Consider the following 18,409-nt stretch of genomic DNA (forward strand, 5'->3'; position numbering starts at 1 on the left):
AATCCAGAACACTGACAACACCAAATACTGATGAGGATGCAGAGCAACAGGAACTCCCATTCACTGCTGGTGGGAATGCAGAGTGATACAGCCACTTTGGAAAATAGTTTGGTAGTTTCTTACAAAACTAAACATACTATTACCATAGGATTCAACTATGGAGCTCCTTGGTTTTCACCCAAAGGAGTTGAAAACTTAAGTCCACACAAAAACCTGCACATGGATGTTTGTAGCAGCTTTACTCATAACTACCAAAACTTGGAAGCAACCAGGATGACCTTCAGTAGGTGAATGGATACATAAACTGTGATGCATCCAAACAGTGGAATATTACTGAGCAGTAAAAAGAAATGAGCTATCAAGCCATGAAAAGACGTGGAGGAAACTTAATTGAATATTACTAAGTGAAAGAAGCCAGTCTGAAAAGACTACATACTATATGATTCCAACTGTATGACATCTGGAAAAGGTAAAACTATGGATACTGTAAAACTATGGAGACTGTAAAACGATCAGTGGTTGCCAAGAGTTGGGGGGGTGGGGTGGGATGAACAGGTAGAGCACAGAGGATTTTTAAGTCGGTGAAAATATTCTGTATGATGGACACATTTGTCCAAACCCACAGAATGCACACCACCACAAGTGAACTGTAATGTAAACTATGGACTTTGGTGACTGTGATGGATGTGTCAGTAGGTTCATCCATTAGGGGAGGCTATGCATGTTTGGGGGCAGGGCAGGTATATGGAAACTCTGTACTTTCCACTCAATTTTTCAGTGAACCTAAAACTGCTCTTAAAAAAAATAAGGTCTTAATTTTTTAAAAAAAAAGTAAAAGAAGTTTCTAACTTCAGAAACTCTTAGTCAAATGGAAGAGACAGACTACATAGGAAAAAAGACCTAAAAGAATTCTATTTTGGATAACAAGGCAGGCAGGCTAGGTACCTGGGTTGACCTTCCCACTGAAAACTACTAACAATATTGAGTGAAATATTAAAAATGCTTTGAAGGCATTAATGAACTTGCAAGAGAGTAAGGAATCCTCAGGTCAGGAACTGAGTAATTCAGACATTCAGAGAGCAAATGACTTGACAGGGTCAGGGAATGGTGGGGAGGGGGCACTTTGCCACACCAAGTGCACCTGAGTTTTGGTTTTCTGGGCCTTAAGGCCCAGGTGGTGAACAGGAGGCAGGGCTCTCACCTGCCCAACTTGAGGAGTCTAGTGCAAGAGCCAAAAGACTTCCTCCTCGGTGCAGGGGAATTAAGGGTCAATTGGAAATAACACACATGTACTCCTGCACTGAAGGAGTCCCCCCTGAGGACTGCAAAGAAAATCTACTGCCTTAAACCACTGTTGTGATCAGAGGGCGGAAAAAACTACTGCTGAGAATTGGACCGGTGAGCCAGTCCTCAAGGGGATCTGCTCAGAATTCACAAAACTTTTAAGCTGAGAATTTAATTTAGAGTGATCTTAATGGATGCAAGTGCCAATTCCCTCTGGAGGAAGCTGCCTTTGTTAGAATTCAAAGAATTCCCACCAAAAAAATCTCCAGGAAAATGAGCAGCTCACAGTAGAAAAGTAACTAAATACAAAAAGAAACTACATAGCAGGAGCAAAATTCATCAAAACAACAGATGGCAGAAACAGACCTCTAAGGGCTTTAGATACTAGAATTATAAAAAGTGATATATAAAACCACTATATTTAACAAGCCTAAAAAAATTAGAGACTGTTTCAAAATATATGCAGGGCACAATAAATTATAAAGAATGCCGAGCAGATTAGAAAAAACCAAACCAAACCAAACCTAAAATTCCAAGAAATGAGAATGATACTAAAATTGAAAACCTTATGGAGAGGTTTAGCAACAGATTAGACCCAGCTGAAGAGGGAATAAGTGAACTGAAAGCTAGATCTACTGAAATCATCCAGAATGCAGTATAGAGACAAACAGGTAGAAAAAAATGAAATGGTGGTTTAAAGACATGGGGAATAGAGTGAGAAAGTCTAAAATACTGCTAACCAAAGTCTCAGAGGAAAACAAAGAATGAAGCAAATCAATATTTAGAGACAATGAGAATTTTTCATAACTGATAAAATATAATAATCTACAGATTTAAAAAGTCCAAAGAATCTAGAATAAATTCACACCTAGATAAATACTAAGAACTTAAAAACAAAGAAACAAACACAGATTAGCTTCAAAGAAGCAATGGTAAGTCTGACAGCAGACTTCATAAAAATGATGGAAGCCAGAAGTCAGTGGAAGGACATCTTGACTAATATCTTCCATGTGCTGAAAGAAAAGAACTATTACCCCAGAATTCTAAAGTCAGAGAAAATATCTTCCATGAATGAGGGTGAAATAAAGACATTCTCCATCAGGTAAAAGTGGTTGTTTGCCACCAGCAGACTCTCACTAAAGGAAGTTCTAAAGGAAATAACTCAGGCAGAAAGAAAGAGATCCCAAATGGATGGCCTGAGATGTAAGAGGAAATGAAGAGTGCAGAAGAAAACAATTAAAATAAAATATCTTCTAGGGTCTAAAAGCAACAAAAATTAAAATGCATGACAACAACATACAAGGGAGTGAATGGGGTTAAAATATTCTAAGGTCTTTGTGCTATACTGGAAAAAGATATGATATTTAGACATTGATATGAATTTTAGACATTGATAACCTAAGCATGCACTTTGTAATTGTTAGATAACATTATCAAAAAATTAAAAAAAAAACAAAACCTCTGCTTTTATTTTTTATCTTCCCACTAGTAATGAGGGGGAAATTGAATGAGAAAGAAAATACCCAATCAATCCAAAAGAAGGCAAACAATGAGAGAAATAGAAACAGAACAGATGGGACAAATAGCATAAAATAAGATGGGAGATATATATCTAAACATATTATGAATTATAATAAATGTAAACAGAGTAAACGTCCAGTTAAGACAAAGACTGCCATCTTGAATTTAAAAAAAAATCCAACTAAATGCTATTGACAAGTATATTTCTAAGACAAAAGAATATAGAAAAGTCAATCAGTCAATCACTATGCTGTACATCTGAAACTAATATAGTATTATAAATCAACTATACTTCAATTTTAAACAAAAACTGACCATGAACTAGCTCACACAGCAAGTCTCAAAAAAACTTTGAAAATCAGTATCATATTGATTCTCTGGCCACACTGCAATAAATATATATGTAAAAAATATTAAAAAGAATATAGAAAAGTCAAAAGTAAAAGGATGAAAAAAGATATACCAGATAAATTCTAGCAAAAAAAGGAAAAAGACCTAAGCTTTCCATGTTACAGAAATGTAATAGAAAGCTCTCTAGCATACAGTTGGGAGTTTTGGGGACAAACCTCTGCTTTGTTTAGGTTAACTAGTCTTGTGACATAGGAAAAGCTGCTTCCCTCTCTGGGCCTGTATTTCTCATCTATAATGGGTAGATTGGACAACATAATTGCTAACATTTTGTGAGTTCAGACAGACACAGGGAAGAATTTGAAGGAAAGGGCTAACATAGTAGTTCTTAACCAGTGGGGCAAAATGACACATCAGAATCACCTGGGGAGATTCTTCAAAAGGCAGATTACCTCCTGTCCATACACATACTCCTTGAATCTAGAGGGATTCCGGTATGTGTACAAAACCACTCTTTTCAATGTATTCTGATATTGCCACCTACCTCCTCCCTCTTCCTAAGGCACTAAGAATCCCTAGACAGTAAAGAAAAACCACTGGCATTAAGGATTGGGAATGCCAGTTCTCAATGTACTGTGACCCCAATGGGACCAGTAGAAGGAAAGAAGTAGGAACTGTGACAGTGTCACTGCGGAAGGATCCCAATGCCCAGAGAGCATTATGACATGAGCTTCCATCGGCAGGAGAAACTCCCAGGCCCTAGAACTACCCTACAGCTTTCAGGGACCCCAGGTAAGACTGTGGATATCATGGTTCCATTTGGGGGCATCTTTGACTCCCTCCCTGATGTTCATGAGAGAAACGCTAAACAAGCTGAAAGAGATGAATTTGTTCCATTCCACAGTCCTTGTTCTGTGGCCTCTGGGAAAGGATAAGGTGGCACAGGTGGCCCCTGGGTGCGTGTCCAAACTCACCCACATCCTGCTCATGTCACTCAATTCGTTTTTGTATCTCAGAGAGTCCTTCAGGACCTGGAGGGAGAAGGAGAGGAGACAGAGGATGGTGAAACACGGGTCTGGGGTGGAGCAGAGAGGGTGATGGGAGAGAGACGAAGCCATCTCTGAAATTGGTACCCAAGAGGCCAGGAGATGGGGGCAGCTGCCATCCCCTGTGCGAGAGTGGATAGTGGCTCTTGGGACTCAGGCAACTGCACTTTTCCCACATGGGTCCCTGGATCCCTGCCCATCCCCTGCAGCCCCAGGAACTCACGTTTGGGTGTCCATCCCGGAGGAGTTTGTGGAACACGTGGCAGAACTTCCAGCAGAGCACAGCATTGCTGGAGAGGGGCAGCCGGTTGACAACAGACCAAAAGGTCTGTGCCCCCTTTTCATGGTGGGTGCCCAGTATGCATGGTGAGGGAAGGTCATGGAAAACAAAGGCAACCAACCCTGGGATGAAGCCTCTAAAGGCCACCACGGGGGCTGTGTGTTGTTCATGGCGCCTGGCACTACCCGTCAGAGGGCACCGCTTATAATGAAGGCACCACAGATCTGTATAAGTATCCTGGCAGTTTTCTGACAGATGGCAAAAAAGTGCCTCCTTCTAATAAAATCCATTTTATTAGACGATTTCCAAAGAGACAGCAATGTCTTTTGGGAGGGGTGTCTTTTCCTAGTTTGTACAAGGGCGTTCTGGGCCAGCAGCGGCTCTGGTTGGTCTTAGTGCGAAGATGCTTCGGTAGGAATTAGGGCTTTGCTGTGGGAAGACAGACTCTGCCCTTCCTCTAGGTTTGCTGAGTTTGTGGTGGGGCCTTTGTGGGGAGGTGGGTGGAGGGTGTGGTGTGTGTTTATAATTACAGCTAACATTTTAACAACACAATACAGCCTCTCAAAATTCTTTCTTATGCACTATTCCAAAGCAAGGGTGTGCTTCAGCTCTTCAAGTGCCCCGGCCCCTGCTGGGGACCCTACCCCCTGGCTACTGACACCCTTGGCTCCTCTTCCAGGTAGCATCTGACTCCTCTCCCATTAGACACTGTGCTCTTACCCTGAAAGCGGCAGTCTTTGTTTAAAATGTATTTTCCCTAAATTTAAAATGACGCTTTCGGGGCTTCCCTGGTGGCGCAGTGGTTAAGAATCCGCCTGCCAATGCAGGGGACACGGGTTAGAGCCCTGGGCCGGGAAGATCCCACGTGCCGTGGAACAACTAAGCCCGTGCACCACAACTACTGAGCCTGCGCTCTAGAGTCCGTGAGCCACAACTACTGAAGCCCGCACGCCTAGAGCCCGTGCTCAGCAACGAGAAGCCACCGCAGTGAGAAGCCCGCGGACCGCAGTGAAGAGTAGCCCCCGCTCACCGCAACTAGAGAAAGCCCGCACACAGCAACGAAGACCCAACACAGCCATAAATAAATAAATAAATAAATAAATAAATTGATTAATTAATTAATTAAAAAAATGATGCTTTCACTCCACCTCTTCTAAAAACCTTCTTGGCCTCGTTCAGGGGTGCCTTCATTTCCCAACACCTTGAATTACCTGTATGCGGACTCCTGGGGCCACTTCCTCCTGAGATCCAATTCCAAACACACCCGCCACATGGAGCGGCTGCCATGCTTTGCGTGTAATAAATGTCCTTCTGGCCTCGAGTGACTTTAACAGAGCTCCAGACCTCCGTAATTAGGGAGCCCCCCCTACTTTTTTTTTTAACATGGAAGACATTTACATTTATTTTTACCTTCCCACATCACCAGTCATGGATGAGTGGCTTGTATCTCCATCAGGAAAACATAGCACTATCGAGTTACTATTAATATTATATCCAATAGAGAACTCAATCTTTGGTCACAGCGTTAAGAGCTCCTGGATTTAGTCCCATCAGCCCTCTCTGAAATGACCTAAGGGAGCCCTTTTTGAGGCAAGTAGAGGATTTCCACATTTCCTTTGTAATGGATGCTTACACAGGCTTCACACACTCGGTAACTGGGCACCATTAACCCCAAGTATGGCAATGTCCTCGGAACTTTCGGCTTTTTAATCCAGGCTCAGGTAAGAAGCACCGCACCATTTAGGAAAGACTTGCCTCAGGTTAGAAACTATGGGACTCACCCAAAAGACGTGTTGTTTTGCTTCTGAGCTGGAAAGTGTGGTAAAGTTCCCTCCCTGGACTGAAATTTGCATTTTGAGAGGGGCTGCCTTGAACACGGACTTTTGGGTCTAGAAGCTGAAATCAGCTTTTGGTCTTCGAGTGATTCTGAAATAACTTATGGTTTCACCTCAAGCACAGCCCCCTGGGACTCGAAGGAAGCCGAGAGGAGAGATGGACAGCCCCCTACCCTCAACTGAGATGATTTCTCACGGCAGATTGTGGCTCCTTTACCGGAGAGCAATCTACTGAAACAGAAGCCAGGGACGTGTGGAGCTGGTTGGGCACCCTGGCTTGGAAAGAGGCAAGCAGACCTTTCTGTCTTTCTTTAATTTTCTAAGCATTTTAACGCACCCAATTCGTGTCAGGCACTTGGGGATATAAAGAAAATAAGACTTCAGTCCTCAGCCCTCCAGGAGCGGATACCACGGTCGGGGGTGTCAACCTGTTTACCAGTCAGGCACCCGGGATAAATGGTTGTCTGAACAGCATTTCTAAATGAAGCCAGGTTTCCAAATGCTCATTCAGTTGGTAGTGAGGGTAGCTGATGATCTTTAAAAGTATTGATAAAGAATAAATGTTCTGTGAGATCTTTAGGCTTTAAAACCCTACTGTATGGAGCGGATCTTTTCAACATTTATCTACCCCTTAGAAATTGTGAGGCAGAGAGACTCCCAGAATGTCAGAGCTGGAATGTTAGGCCTTTGAAAGCTTCTTTGGCCAACACTTTCATTTGACAGACAAGGGAATCAAGGCTCACAGAGGTCCCACTGGGCCCACTCGAGGTCCCAGAGGAAGTCAGAGAGCTCCAGAGATGAGATTTCGGAATGTCCCTCCAGGTCTGTTCCATCGCCCCAGGGAGCCTCCCTGGCAAGGCGTGACCTGGGTCGGCCACTACAGGCCTGGCCCTCTCTGCTCACACCCGTCCAGAGGAGCACACTGCCCTGTGACAACTGTCTCTCTTACTTCATATCTTGCACCAGACTGACTGATCAGTATTCTTAGCAGGGAAGGGTCAAGACTGGGTAACTCCCTGCGAAAATCAATTGGGCCACTAATAATGAGGGCTTTTCTTGGTTTGGTTTTCTTGACTCAGTAAAGCATCAAGGGAATAAAAAGGCAAGGTCTGGCTAGGCTCACGGTTGGGCCAGGCTTCTGGGGTACCCGGTAGAGGTTCTAAAGCCCCATCTTGCAGCAAAGCCCTAATTCCAACCAAAGCATATTCTGCTAAAGACAAGCTGCTTTCCTTCCAGTGCAGAGCGGTACATGCTGTTAGCAACATTTCTGGAGGGCCTGACCTGTTCTGGGCATCGCACTGGCAGTGCCGGGCTTCCATGGCCTTCTAACCTGGAGGGTCTCCTCCATGGAGGGGCGGGGGTGGGATGGCTTCAAGACGGGTTGTTCCAACCCGACTGGCTGGGAAGGACCTTCCCATCGCAGACAGAAGCCCAGCCTCCCCTTGCCCTGTGCTTGGCCCCAGCACACACAGAGACAAAGCCTTGGCCCACTGGCAGCCTCTCCTCCAGGCTTTGGGGATTAGCCCTCGAGCACCTGGACTTGACCTCAAGGGCAGGTCCCGAGGGATCCATCGGCCAGGCTGCCTGCACTTCCCTCCAAAGCCACAGACCCATGACGGTGGCCGCCCAGGACCTCCACCAACTCGGCGTGGGGGGCTTGGCGAAAATCTTCAAATCGTCAGTTCCCTAGTCTACCCTGACCTTCTCATCTTCTTCCCTCTGGTTTGGGGTGAACCAGTTCACACAAGTGGCTCTTATTTCCATGGTAGAGCCCTTGCGTCCGTTGGCTTAAGGCCAACCGCTGCTGCCAAGGTCTCTATTTTGCTTTCATGTTCAGAGAAGGGCATCTGATCATGTCCCCAAGGGGGTGGTCAGTGTGGCAAGGTGCAGGGCCAGAGCGCTTTGATGATACAGGTGAAAACCCCTCCAGTGCCCCGAGGAAATCTCTCAAAGGAGAGTAAATTCAAAGGACTCGGCCGTTCTGAAAAGCTAAGTCCCAGGAGAGAGGCGAGACTGGGCTAGATGGCCGCTTTGGTCCCTTCCACCCCAACGGGCTGTGGGCTCTGAGGCCAGCTGTTGCCAACCCACACTGTTCAGACCCTGCTGGGGCCTGGCCGGTGGGGGGCGGTTCTCCTTCCTGAAGCTGAGCAGGGATGCCTCGCCCCGACCTCATTCCCACCCCCCGCCCCCCCGCCATTTGACCCCCCTTGGGGTCGGTCCTCCGAGCAACATCCAAAAGGATATTTCTGGCGTGTTTTTCCTTTACAGCCACTTCCTGCGTATTAATGGCCTTATTGATGCTGACAGTCTGAAAAACAAGAGGGAGGGGGGAGGGGAAGGAGGATGAGATGAATAAGCTTCTGACAGTGGCTGGGACCCTCTCAGACGCCCCGCCCCTTCCCCTCCCTCCGCAGACCCCTCTGCTCCACTGTCCCCTTGCAGGGCCCCCTGCGGGGGGCAGAGGTGGGCAGCACTCCCAGGCCAGCTGGCCCGGGCTGTCCTAAGGCAGCGGGCTTTGCTGCCTGGCATTGGCTGTGCCCAGCTGCTGTGCCCGCATGCCACTCATTCACTTGGCCCAACATGGCAATTAAAGCCTGCACAAAGGGATGCCTTTCATCCCCCAGGGAAACATTATTTCTCCGGGAGCAGGAGGAAGAGGCGCTGAGATCAGGGAGGGGCTGTGGCTCAAAGACGGTCCGGCCACCCCTCTCTCACAGCTAGAACCTTCCATGGAGCCTACCCTAGCTGGCCCGGGGTTGACAGTGGTCACTCTCCTCTCTTGTTTCCCTGCTCTTGGGCACCTTCCAGCTCCTAACCAAATTCCCTTTTATTTTCTTACTTCTATCATAGGACATGACGAATATTCACCCCTTTCTGGTCGTTTTAAAAATCGTAACTCTCTTTTGAAGTAAGCAAAGCACGTTATACATGTAAATATAACTTACACACACACATACATGGGATCGTATCATGTAGGCTGTTTTTTGAAATATAGCCTTTTTCTGTTTTGCTTTGCTTCCTTCCACAGACATCATTCTACCCCAACCCATGTTAGCAACTTGTTATGCATCCTGCACGCGTGCACGTGCACACACACACACACACACACACACACACACACACCCCTACATTCCGAAGGGGTTATTTTTGTCACTGTTCTATAAAACTGGGACTGTCATGCACAGACTTTTTTACATCTTGCTCTTCTCACTTGAAAATATCCCATGAAACATTCTCCAAGTGAACTGGTAAAACGCTAGTTCATTCTTTAAAAAGATAACATAATATTCCAAGGCGTGGGTGGATGTGATTTATAGCATCCTGTATTGGGAGGCAATTTATTTCCAGTAAACTATTTTAGTAAACATCCTTATACATATATCCTTATTAATTGAGGCTTTCGTTTCCAAGGGATAGAGTACTAGGAGTGAGATTACTGGGTCCACTTTTTTTTTTTTTTAAACTTTTCATTATGGAGAAGTCCAAGCACACACAAATATGATGATTAGTCTAATAAGCCCTCATATAGTCAGTCCCCAGCACCAATTATTATGAACTTGCAGCCAAACATGCATCCTTATGGGTGAGGGGTCACAAACATTTTCTGTAGAGCCAGTTAGTAAATATTTCAGGCTTTGCAGGTCACATGGTCTCCATCACAACTATTCAGCTCTGCTGCTGGAGGGAAAAAGCAGCCTCAGCGATACTAAATGAATACGGAACTGAAAGACTGGCTGAATTCCAATAAAACTTTATTTACAAAACCAGGAGGTGGTCTGGATTTGGTCTGCACCTCTACTGTGCTGACCCTTGCTTTATACCATTGGTCACTGATGCCCTTGCTCCCTGGATTATCTGAAGTAAATTCTAGGCGTTATACCATTTTACCAGTAAATATTTCAGTATGAACTTCTAAGAAAGAAAAAAAAAAGACTCTTTAAAATTTAACCATACTATGATCACACCTAAAATTTTAAGGATAATTTCTTAATGTCATCAAATGGTTAGTGTTCACATTTCTCTCTTGTGTTAAAAAAAAAAACAAACAACTTTCTTGCAGCTGTTCTAATCAGGATCTAAACAAGGCGGCCATCAGGCTTTGTAAACAGGCTACAACAATTCACATTTCCACTGGCGATGATCAAAAGTACCCCCTCCAACAGGGGTTATCACTTCTTTTCATTTTTGCTGGTCTTACGGGTATAGCGACATTTCATCATGAACTTGTAATTTCCTGACTGCTAGTAAGTTTTGAGTATTTTCTTATATGTTCTCATGGTTGTTGATTGCCTTACCTAGTGAAGTATGTTCATCTTATCTTTTATAGCTTCTATGTTTACTTACGGTTTCTCCTGCCCCATGTTTATACTGGTAGACTCTTACGTTTTCCTCTAAGTGTTTTATTGTTTGTATTTTATTGTGTTTGAATCTTCATCTGGAAAAAATACATACTTATGTATATGTCATATATGTATATGTACATGTATATGTGTATGAGTATATTTGGTACAAAATAGGTTATACCAAGATATGGTCTTTTATATCTGGTTTACATAACTTTTAGGTGTGTTCTTTAAGTCCACTATTGCATGTATTTTTTTTTCCTCTACCAGAATCAACTCTTTTTTTTTTTTTTAATTTTATTTATTATTTATTTATTATGTTTATTTTTGGCTGTGTTGGGTCTTCGTTTCTGTGTGAGGGCTTTCTCCAGTTGCGGCGAGTGGGGGCCACTCTTCATCGCGGTGCGCGGGCCTCTCACTATCGCGGCCTCTCTTGTTGCGGAGCAGAGGCTCCAGACGCGCAGGCTCAGTAGTAGTGGCTCACGGGCCCAGTTGCTCCGCGGCATGTGGGATCTTCCCAGACCAGGGCTCGAACCCGTGTCCCCTGCATTGGCAGGCAGATTCTCAACCACTGCGCCACCAGGGAAGCCCAACTCTTTTTTTTTTAATTGAGATATAGTTAATTTACAATGTTGTGTTAGTTTCAAGTATACAGCAAAGTGATTCAGTTATACATATATATATATTCCTTTTCAGATTCTTTTCCCATGTAGGTTATTATAAGATATTGAGTATAGTTCCTTATGCTCTACAGTAGATCCTTGTTGTTTACCTATTTTATATTTGGGTTCGCCAAAAAATTCGTTTGGTTTTAAGTACAAATAAAAGACGTTTTTCATTTTCACGAAGAACTTTATTGAACAACGTATTCACTAACCGAACGAACCTTTTGGCCAACCCAATATATAGTAGTGTGTATACGTTAATCCCAAACTCCTAATTTATCTACCTCCCTCCCCCATAAGTTTGTTTTCTATGTCTGTGAGCCAGACTCAACTTCTTTAATAGCATAAGCTCTGTTGTGGGTTGAACTGTGTCTTCCCAAAAAAGACACGTTCAAGTTCAAATCCCCCAGCGCCTGTGAATGTGATCTCATTTGGAAACAGGGTCTTTGCAGATGTAATTAGTTAAGATGATGTCATACTGGATTAGGGTGAGTCCTAAATCCAGTATGACTGGTGCCCTTATAGGAAGGCCAGATGAAGACACAGGGACACAGACACTCAGGAAGAAGACAGCCATGTGAAGATGGAAGCTGACACTAAAGTGATGTGTCTACAAGCCAAGGAATGCGAAAGATGGCCAGCAACCACCAGAAGTTAGGAAGAGGCAAGGATGGATTCTTCCCTAGAGCCTCCAAAGGGAACATGGCCCTGCTGACACCCTTATTTTGACCTTCTAGCCTCCAGAACTGGGAGAGAACAAATTTCTGTCGTTTTAAGCCACACACTATGTGGTAATTCGTTATGGCAGCTCCAGGAGACTAACACAGGGTCCTTTCCCCATCATGCTCAGTCACCTCCGAAGACAAGGAGAGGGCAGATACTCCTTTCCCTCTTCCCTACCGCACACGCAGGGGGCTCCGCTGAGCACAGCTGTTGGCTGTCAGTGCGACGGTAAGACCAGTCCAGAAGGAATCTCATGTAAGAGATGCTGCAAGAAAGAAGTAAAAAGTTTATCCCCCTAAAATCTCCCAGTGAGGCAGCACTTGTGTCCTGTGGAGACCCAGTGCTTCCAGCTTCCTCTTCACAAGTCCTTCCTTGGACCTTGTTTCTCAGCTTCTGCTTCCAGGCCTGTCCCACGTCATCCTCTTTCCTTCAGATTTCCTCAGGTGAGTTACACGCTTTCAACTATGTTTCTCTCCTGGCTCTAGAAAAATGATGGGATCCTGGCTGCAGACAGACCTCTGGGCCAAGTGACCACATTTGCCGAGGCTTTAAAGGTTGCCTGCGTTCATAAGGAGTTAAAAGGGACCTAAGTATGTAAGATGACACCAAGAGATGCAAATCCAGTAAGGTGCGAACTGGATGTGGTCAAGTTCTAGGGGGTTGGTAGAGACAGCCAGTAGCACAGGCTGTGATGGAAAAAGAGAAATCCATGTTGGCCGGAAATGCTAGAAACTGCGTCAGGGCCTTGAGGGAGGACAGTGATGGGTGGGGTTTAGACTTGGTCCACAAATATCTATTTATACTGATGGACCAAAGACCAGTTGCCCAAGCCTGTGGTCAGTATGAGCCTTGCTTACAAAAACGAACAAAAAATCCTTAAAATTCCCTTAAGCCACATAAAATAATATACCATGAGTTTGTAACTGTAGACTGTGTGTGTGTGTGTGTGTGTGTGTGTGTGTCTGAAAACTGAAAATATCCTGTACTCTACATGTTGAAAGGAAGGAGAGATCCTGTGAAACTGCGATGCTGCTCAGGGAAACTTTGTCGAAGGAAGAAAGGGGTCACCCGTCTGTCCCCGGTGCTTCCCCTGCCATTGACTGACTTCTCTCAGTGACACTGCCTACAGATTCGAGGGGCACTTATGGTTGTCACACAGAAAGGTTAAGCCACTTGCCCAAGGTCATACTATTCGGGTGGCCGGATCCTCGAGCCCAGCTCTGGAAAGGCTTGGAACACGAGGGCCGGTTCTACTGCAGGGCCACGTGTGTGCAAGGGCAGAACGGGGGATGAAGGCAGAAAGGGAGGTAGCGCTGGGTGCGGGGGGCCAGTGGGTTTCGGAGGGGGCGGGAAAGGATGGAAGCAGCTGAAGGGAAGAGAGTTGAAGGAGGCAGCTATTAATAGCAGAGAAGTGAAGGAATAAAGGCCTTAATCTAAAAGATGGAAGTGAAATGGAAAGAACCCGACACAAGGTGGGCTATGAAGCAATTCCAATAGGATTGGCCAGTAGGAGCTCCCAGTTACAGGGAACACAACAGAGGGAAGAATCAATGGTGCTGCAGAGGTTTTGAAGCTGGGCAGGTGGCAGAACAGAGGCAGGCATCTGGGGCTGAGGGGACACTGTAAACAAAGGACAATGAGGCTGGGGGGGCTTGGGGTGAGAAACAGTCATTTTTAAAAGATTGAAGAAGTAAACTAGCAGTAGCAGTGGTTATAATCATCAAGATAATGGCAGCTAATGAGTACTTACTACCCAGCCCTGCGTTAATAAGTATTTTGTATGAATTATCTCATTAAAGTCTTATAACTCTACATCCTACGAGTGAGTATTAGTATCAATCATCTTCATTTTACAGATAAGGAAACCAAGGCTTTGAAAGGCTATGTAAATTGCCCAAGGCTGCTCTACCAGCCAGTGTAGAGCTGGAACTCAGACTCGGAAGTGGGGCTCCACAGCTCAGGCTCTGCATCACAATCCCCACGTGAGACATGGCCCTCCACACCCCAGAGACACAGAACCAGAGTCCAAATGATTTCCACAGACTGGAAAAATGGGTGAAACTTCACTGGATGCAATCCAGCAGGTATAAAGGAAGCTTCCTATATTTAGGTCTAAACTCGCTGGCACAGGGGAGATATGAGTCAAAGCAGCACTTGTGAAAATGATTTAGGTGTTTTATTTGGCTGCCAACTTAATACAAGCAATGCTGTGATGTGGCTGATCAAAATGCAAGTCTGAGCTCTGGAGGTATTAAAAGGAATACAGTGTTCAGAATGAGGGAGGGGATGGTTCTAATTCTCTATGAAGATAAATTCACAGGTAAAACACTATTCAGTTTTAGACCTTGTACATTATGAAGGAAACCAACAAACTAGACTGCTTCTAAAAGAGAGTGACCTGAACTGGGATAAGCCTGGGGCCTGAAGAAAACTTAGAGGAATATCAGTATTCTTTTTTTTTTTTTTTTTTTTAATTTATTTATCATTTATTTATTATTTATTTTTGGCTGTGTTGGGTCTTCGTTTCTGTGCGAGGGCTTTCTCTAGTTGTGGCAAGCGGGGGCCACTCTTCATCGCGATGCGCAGGCCTCTCACTATCGTGGCCTCTCTTGTTGCGGAGCACAGGCTCCAGATGCACAGGCTCAGTAATTGTGGCTCACGGGCTTAGTTGCTCCACGGCATGTGGGATCTTCCCAGACCAGGGCTCGAACCCGTGTCCCCTGCATTGGCAGGCAGATTCTCAACCACTGCGCCACCAGGGAAGCCCATATCAGTATTCTTAAAGGTGGTCATGTGGAAGGAGGAATAACTCCAGGGACCAGAACCAGACCAACGGGGGCTTCCCTGGTGGCGCAGTGGTTGAGAGTCTGCCTGCCAATGCAGGGGACACGGGTTCAAGCCCTGGTCTGGGAAGATCCCACATGCTGCGGAGCAACTAGGCCCGTGAGCCACAACTACTGAGCCTGCGCGTCTGGAGCCCGTGCTCCACAACAAGAGGCCGCGATAATGAGAGGCCCGCGCACCGCAATGAAGAGTGGCCCCCGCTTGCCGCAACTAGAGAAAGCCCTCGCACAGAAACGAAGACCCAACACAGCCATAAATAAATAAATGAATAAATAAAAATTAAACTTAAAAAAAAAAAAAAAACAAAAAAACTAGACCAACGGGTAGAAGTACAGTCAGGCCGTTTCTGGATAAACTTAAAGCTGTCTCATGAAAGAGAGAATTCCCCATTATTAGAAGTATACAGGCAGAGGCATGGCAACGTCTCCTTAGAGTTACTGTGAAAAAGATTTACAGGCTCAGGCTGGATTAGGTGATTTTTAGGTTCCTTCTCACTGTTAGACTCTGTAAATGTCCTTCAGATGATGGAGGGCTTTGGATATAAGGGCAAGAAATTGTGACCTGGTGGACACTGAGATCCACAGAAGGCTCTTCTGTTTTTATGTTTTTTATTTTTGGCCGTGCTGTGGCATGTGGGATCTTAGTTCCCTGACCAGGGATCGAACCCATGTCCCCTGCAGTGGAAGCACGGAGTCCTAACCACTGGACCACCAGGGAATTCCCAACAGAAGGCTCTTGAGGAGGGGAGGGACCGGATACAAACGCCCCTCCGTCCTCCTGAGTTTGAGGAGTTACCTTTTCAGTGTCCTGAAAAAGGAAAGTGTGAAAACAACTTGTGTGTGGACATTCAGAGTCACAGCCCCAGTACGAGCCCAGGACCCCAACACAGCACCTAGCCTAGCACTGGGCTATGAAACGAAGTCTCTACCCAAATCAATAGCTACAAGACACCTGCAAGCCTTGTCTGCCCTGGTCAGGACTGCCCCAGACCCTTCTCTTGCAGCTCTGGCAGGCTCCTGGGAGTGCCCACCTACTGCAGCCAACATGCCCAAAGTTCTCCAACCAACGCTTCCCTACCGAGAAGTCGGGCAGGGTCCAGCCCACAGCTGCAGGCCCACCGCCCGGTTTCTGTAGCAAGGCTTTTTGGGCTCAGAGGCAGGGCTGAGCCTCTGGGCCCGTAAAGGCAGGCTGTGGTCCTCCAGGGCCCTCGGAATCTCAGACACCGGACACATCCAGGGCGGAAGTACCACGCCAGGCTGAGTTTCCTGTACTTGTGCAATGCTCGGTGGCATCCCAGGCACCGCGTCACACGCCCCTCACTTCCTTCTGCATCCCAAATGCTGCCCCGTCTTCTTTCTTTTTAAATTCCTATTTCTCTTCGTGTGTTTGACAACAAGTATATTGTCTTACCTCCCCGTCAAGATTAAAATCCCAAGGGCGAGGACCCTGCCTTCTGCCCTTGTGGGCCCGCAGCTGCTAAGGCGGGGCTGAGTCTTAATAAATTATTAAATCATGAAGGACTTAATGACTGCTTCTCAGTGCGCCTGCCTCTAAAAAGTACCAGGTATGTGATTCATGGTGTCTTGAGAAAATCTGCTCTCTTCCCCTCCCCTCCCCAGACTCTCTCTGAAGTAAATAATTGGGTTCGGAGCTGGGCGATGCCTGGGGGGACGCTCCCAGGGCAGAGGGTGGGAAATTCGGGGCTCCACTGCTCACCTCCGGCCTACGTTAGAGAGCATCCTCTGAGAACAGGCTGTTCTACAGACTTCGCTGGAGTCGCACAGGACCTCAGACCGTGCAGTGTCCCCCCTGAAAGAGCAGCATTGTACACCACTTCCTGACCCAGCTGGCCCTCGTGTCCCAGGCTGGTTCCGGAGGGCCAATTATCAGCAGGCACCGTAGGAAGGGCGGCTTTCCGTTCCCCCCCCTCCCCACCCCGCCCCCGTCCCTGTCCTCTGCTCCCTCAGGACAGCCTCAGCCAGGCTGCAGCCAATGGGAAAACTTCGGGCCTTGCTTCTGCGGGGGGCCAGGCCTGGGCCCGTGCTGCGGGGGCAGCTGGCCACAGTCAGGTCACGCACACAGCTGCTGGCAGGGACCAGCGCTTGGGTTGCCAAGGCCGGGCTGGCTCGCAAAGGTTCCATGGCAGGGGCAGGCACGGAGGATGTGCCCGGTGTGGGAGGCAGGTCCCAAAGCCAGGGACCGGAGAGCCCAGTGCCCGGGCCAAGTGTAGGAAAACCTGCGACCAGGCTGGGCAGAAGGGGAAAGGAGGAAGTAGGCTAGAAAGGACACAGAAGGAATGAAAAGGGCATCAGTGGGTGGGAGGCATTTGCTCAGCAAAGGCAGAGGTGGCCACCACCGATGGCCCTGGTAATGCTGCCCAGCACGGGCGCTGCACGCTGCATCCCGCACCGCGTCAGGTTTGGAGGCTTGGGGTAAACAGATGAGGCAGGTGCTCCTGTTAATACCTGCTGCGCAGGGCAGAAAGGGATGCTTCGGGCCATCGGCTCCTCCTGGAGAGGAACAAGGCTGGCGATAGGGGAGGGTGGGCTGTGATGCCGGAGAGAGACAGGCTCAAAAGACTGCTGGGGCACGTCATGGTAAAGGTGGGGGCAGCCTGAGCGAGGATGACAGATTCAGAACCGAGTCGCAGTCACATGAGTCTCGGGGAAGATACAAGCGAGGTACAGAAGGCCGAACATAGCCTTCAGCACTGAGTGAGACTGCTCTGGTCTTGGTCGTGATACTTGGAAGTGGATGTCCGAAATCAAGTCTTTTGAATTCTTCTCTTGATCAGAAATAATAATACTAGAATGTCGTCGTTGTTGTCATCGGATTGACTAGTGGTAGCAGCTGAGCCTCTATCAGGCGCTGCACTTGGGGATTTGCTTCTCATCCTCCCTCCCCTGGAGGGCAGCCAATCTGACCCATTTTCCAAGTCAGGTTGCCCAAAGCAGCACAGGCAGCCGTGGGTGGAGCCAGAATTCAAACCCAGGTCCCTCTCCCCACACACACTGTGCTACCTTCAGCAACTCGGCAGCCTCAATGCCATCCACCTGCCTGATTTTCTCTCTTTCTTTTTTTTTCTTACTCTTTGGCTACACTGTGTGGCATGCGGGATCTTAGTTCCCTGACCAGGGATCGAACCCGAGCCCCCTGCAGTGGAAGCGTGGAGTCCTAACCACTGGACCTCCAGGGAAGTCCCCTGCCTTGCTTTCTACCCCACGGCAGCTGCGCCCCAGATCTCTACTGCTCCTGAGTGATCTCAACCAGGCCCATAGCTTTGAACTCTTCATTTCTGCCAACATGCCCCACTGCCCAACTATTCCTCTCCCAGTCTCCCTAGAAGTCACCCTTAACTGCTGCCTTTGTCTCAATGCTCCCATCCAACCCTTCAGCAATGCTGCCTTTCCGCCTCCCAAATCCCTCTGTTATCTCTCCATCTCCTCTGCCTCCAGCCAAGCCCAAACCTCTATCATGTCCCCACTGGACCACTGAAATAGCTTCCCAAGTGGATTAGCCC

The 18,409-nt window shown here is 46.9% G+C and overlaps 1 protein-coding gene across 1 annotated transcript in view; it reads right to left on the minus strand.

Annotated features, from left to right (window-relative positions):
• The window catches only part of HIP1 (huntingtin interacting protein 1), a 169,913-nt gene that overhangs the window by 59,872 nt on the left and 91,632 nt on the right, over nucleotides 1-18,409 (minus strand). Inside the window, exons 2-4 of the mRNA XM_082432304.1 lie at nucleotides 8,559-8,622; nucleotides 4,423-4,565; nucleotides 4,128-4,184 (exon numbers count right to left, since the gene is read on the minus strand). Coding sequence (XP_082288430.1) covers nucleotides 4,128-4,184; nucleotides 4,423-4,565; nucleotides 8,559-8,622 — 264 coding nt within the window. The remainder of the gene's footprint in view (nucleotides 1-4,127; nucleotides 4,185-4,422; nucleotides 4,566-8,558; nucleotides 8,623-18,409) is intronic.

Source organism: Balaenoptera physalus (genome assembly GCF_965194825.1).
Source record: "Balaenoptera physalus genome assembly, chromosome: 16".
Taxonomy (NCBI): Eukaryota; Metazoa; Chordata; class Mammalia; order Artiodactyla; family Balaenopteridae; genus Balaenoptera; species Balaenoptera physalus.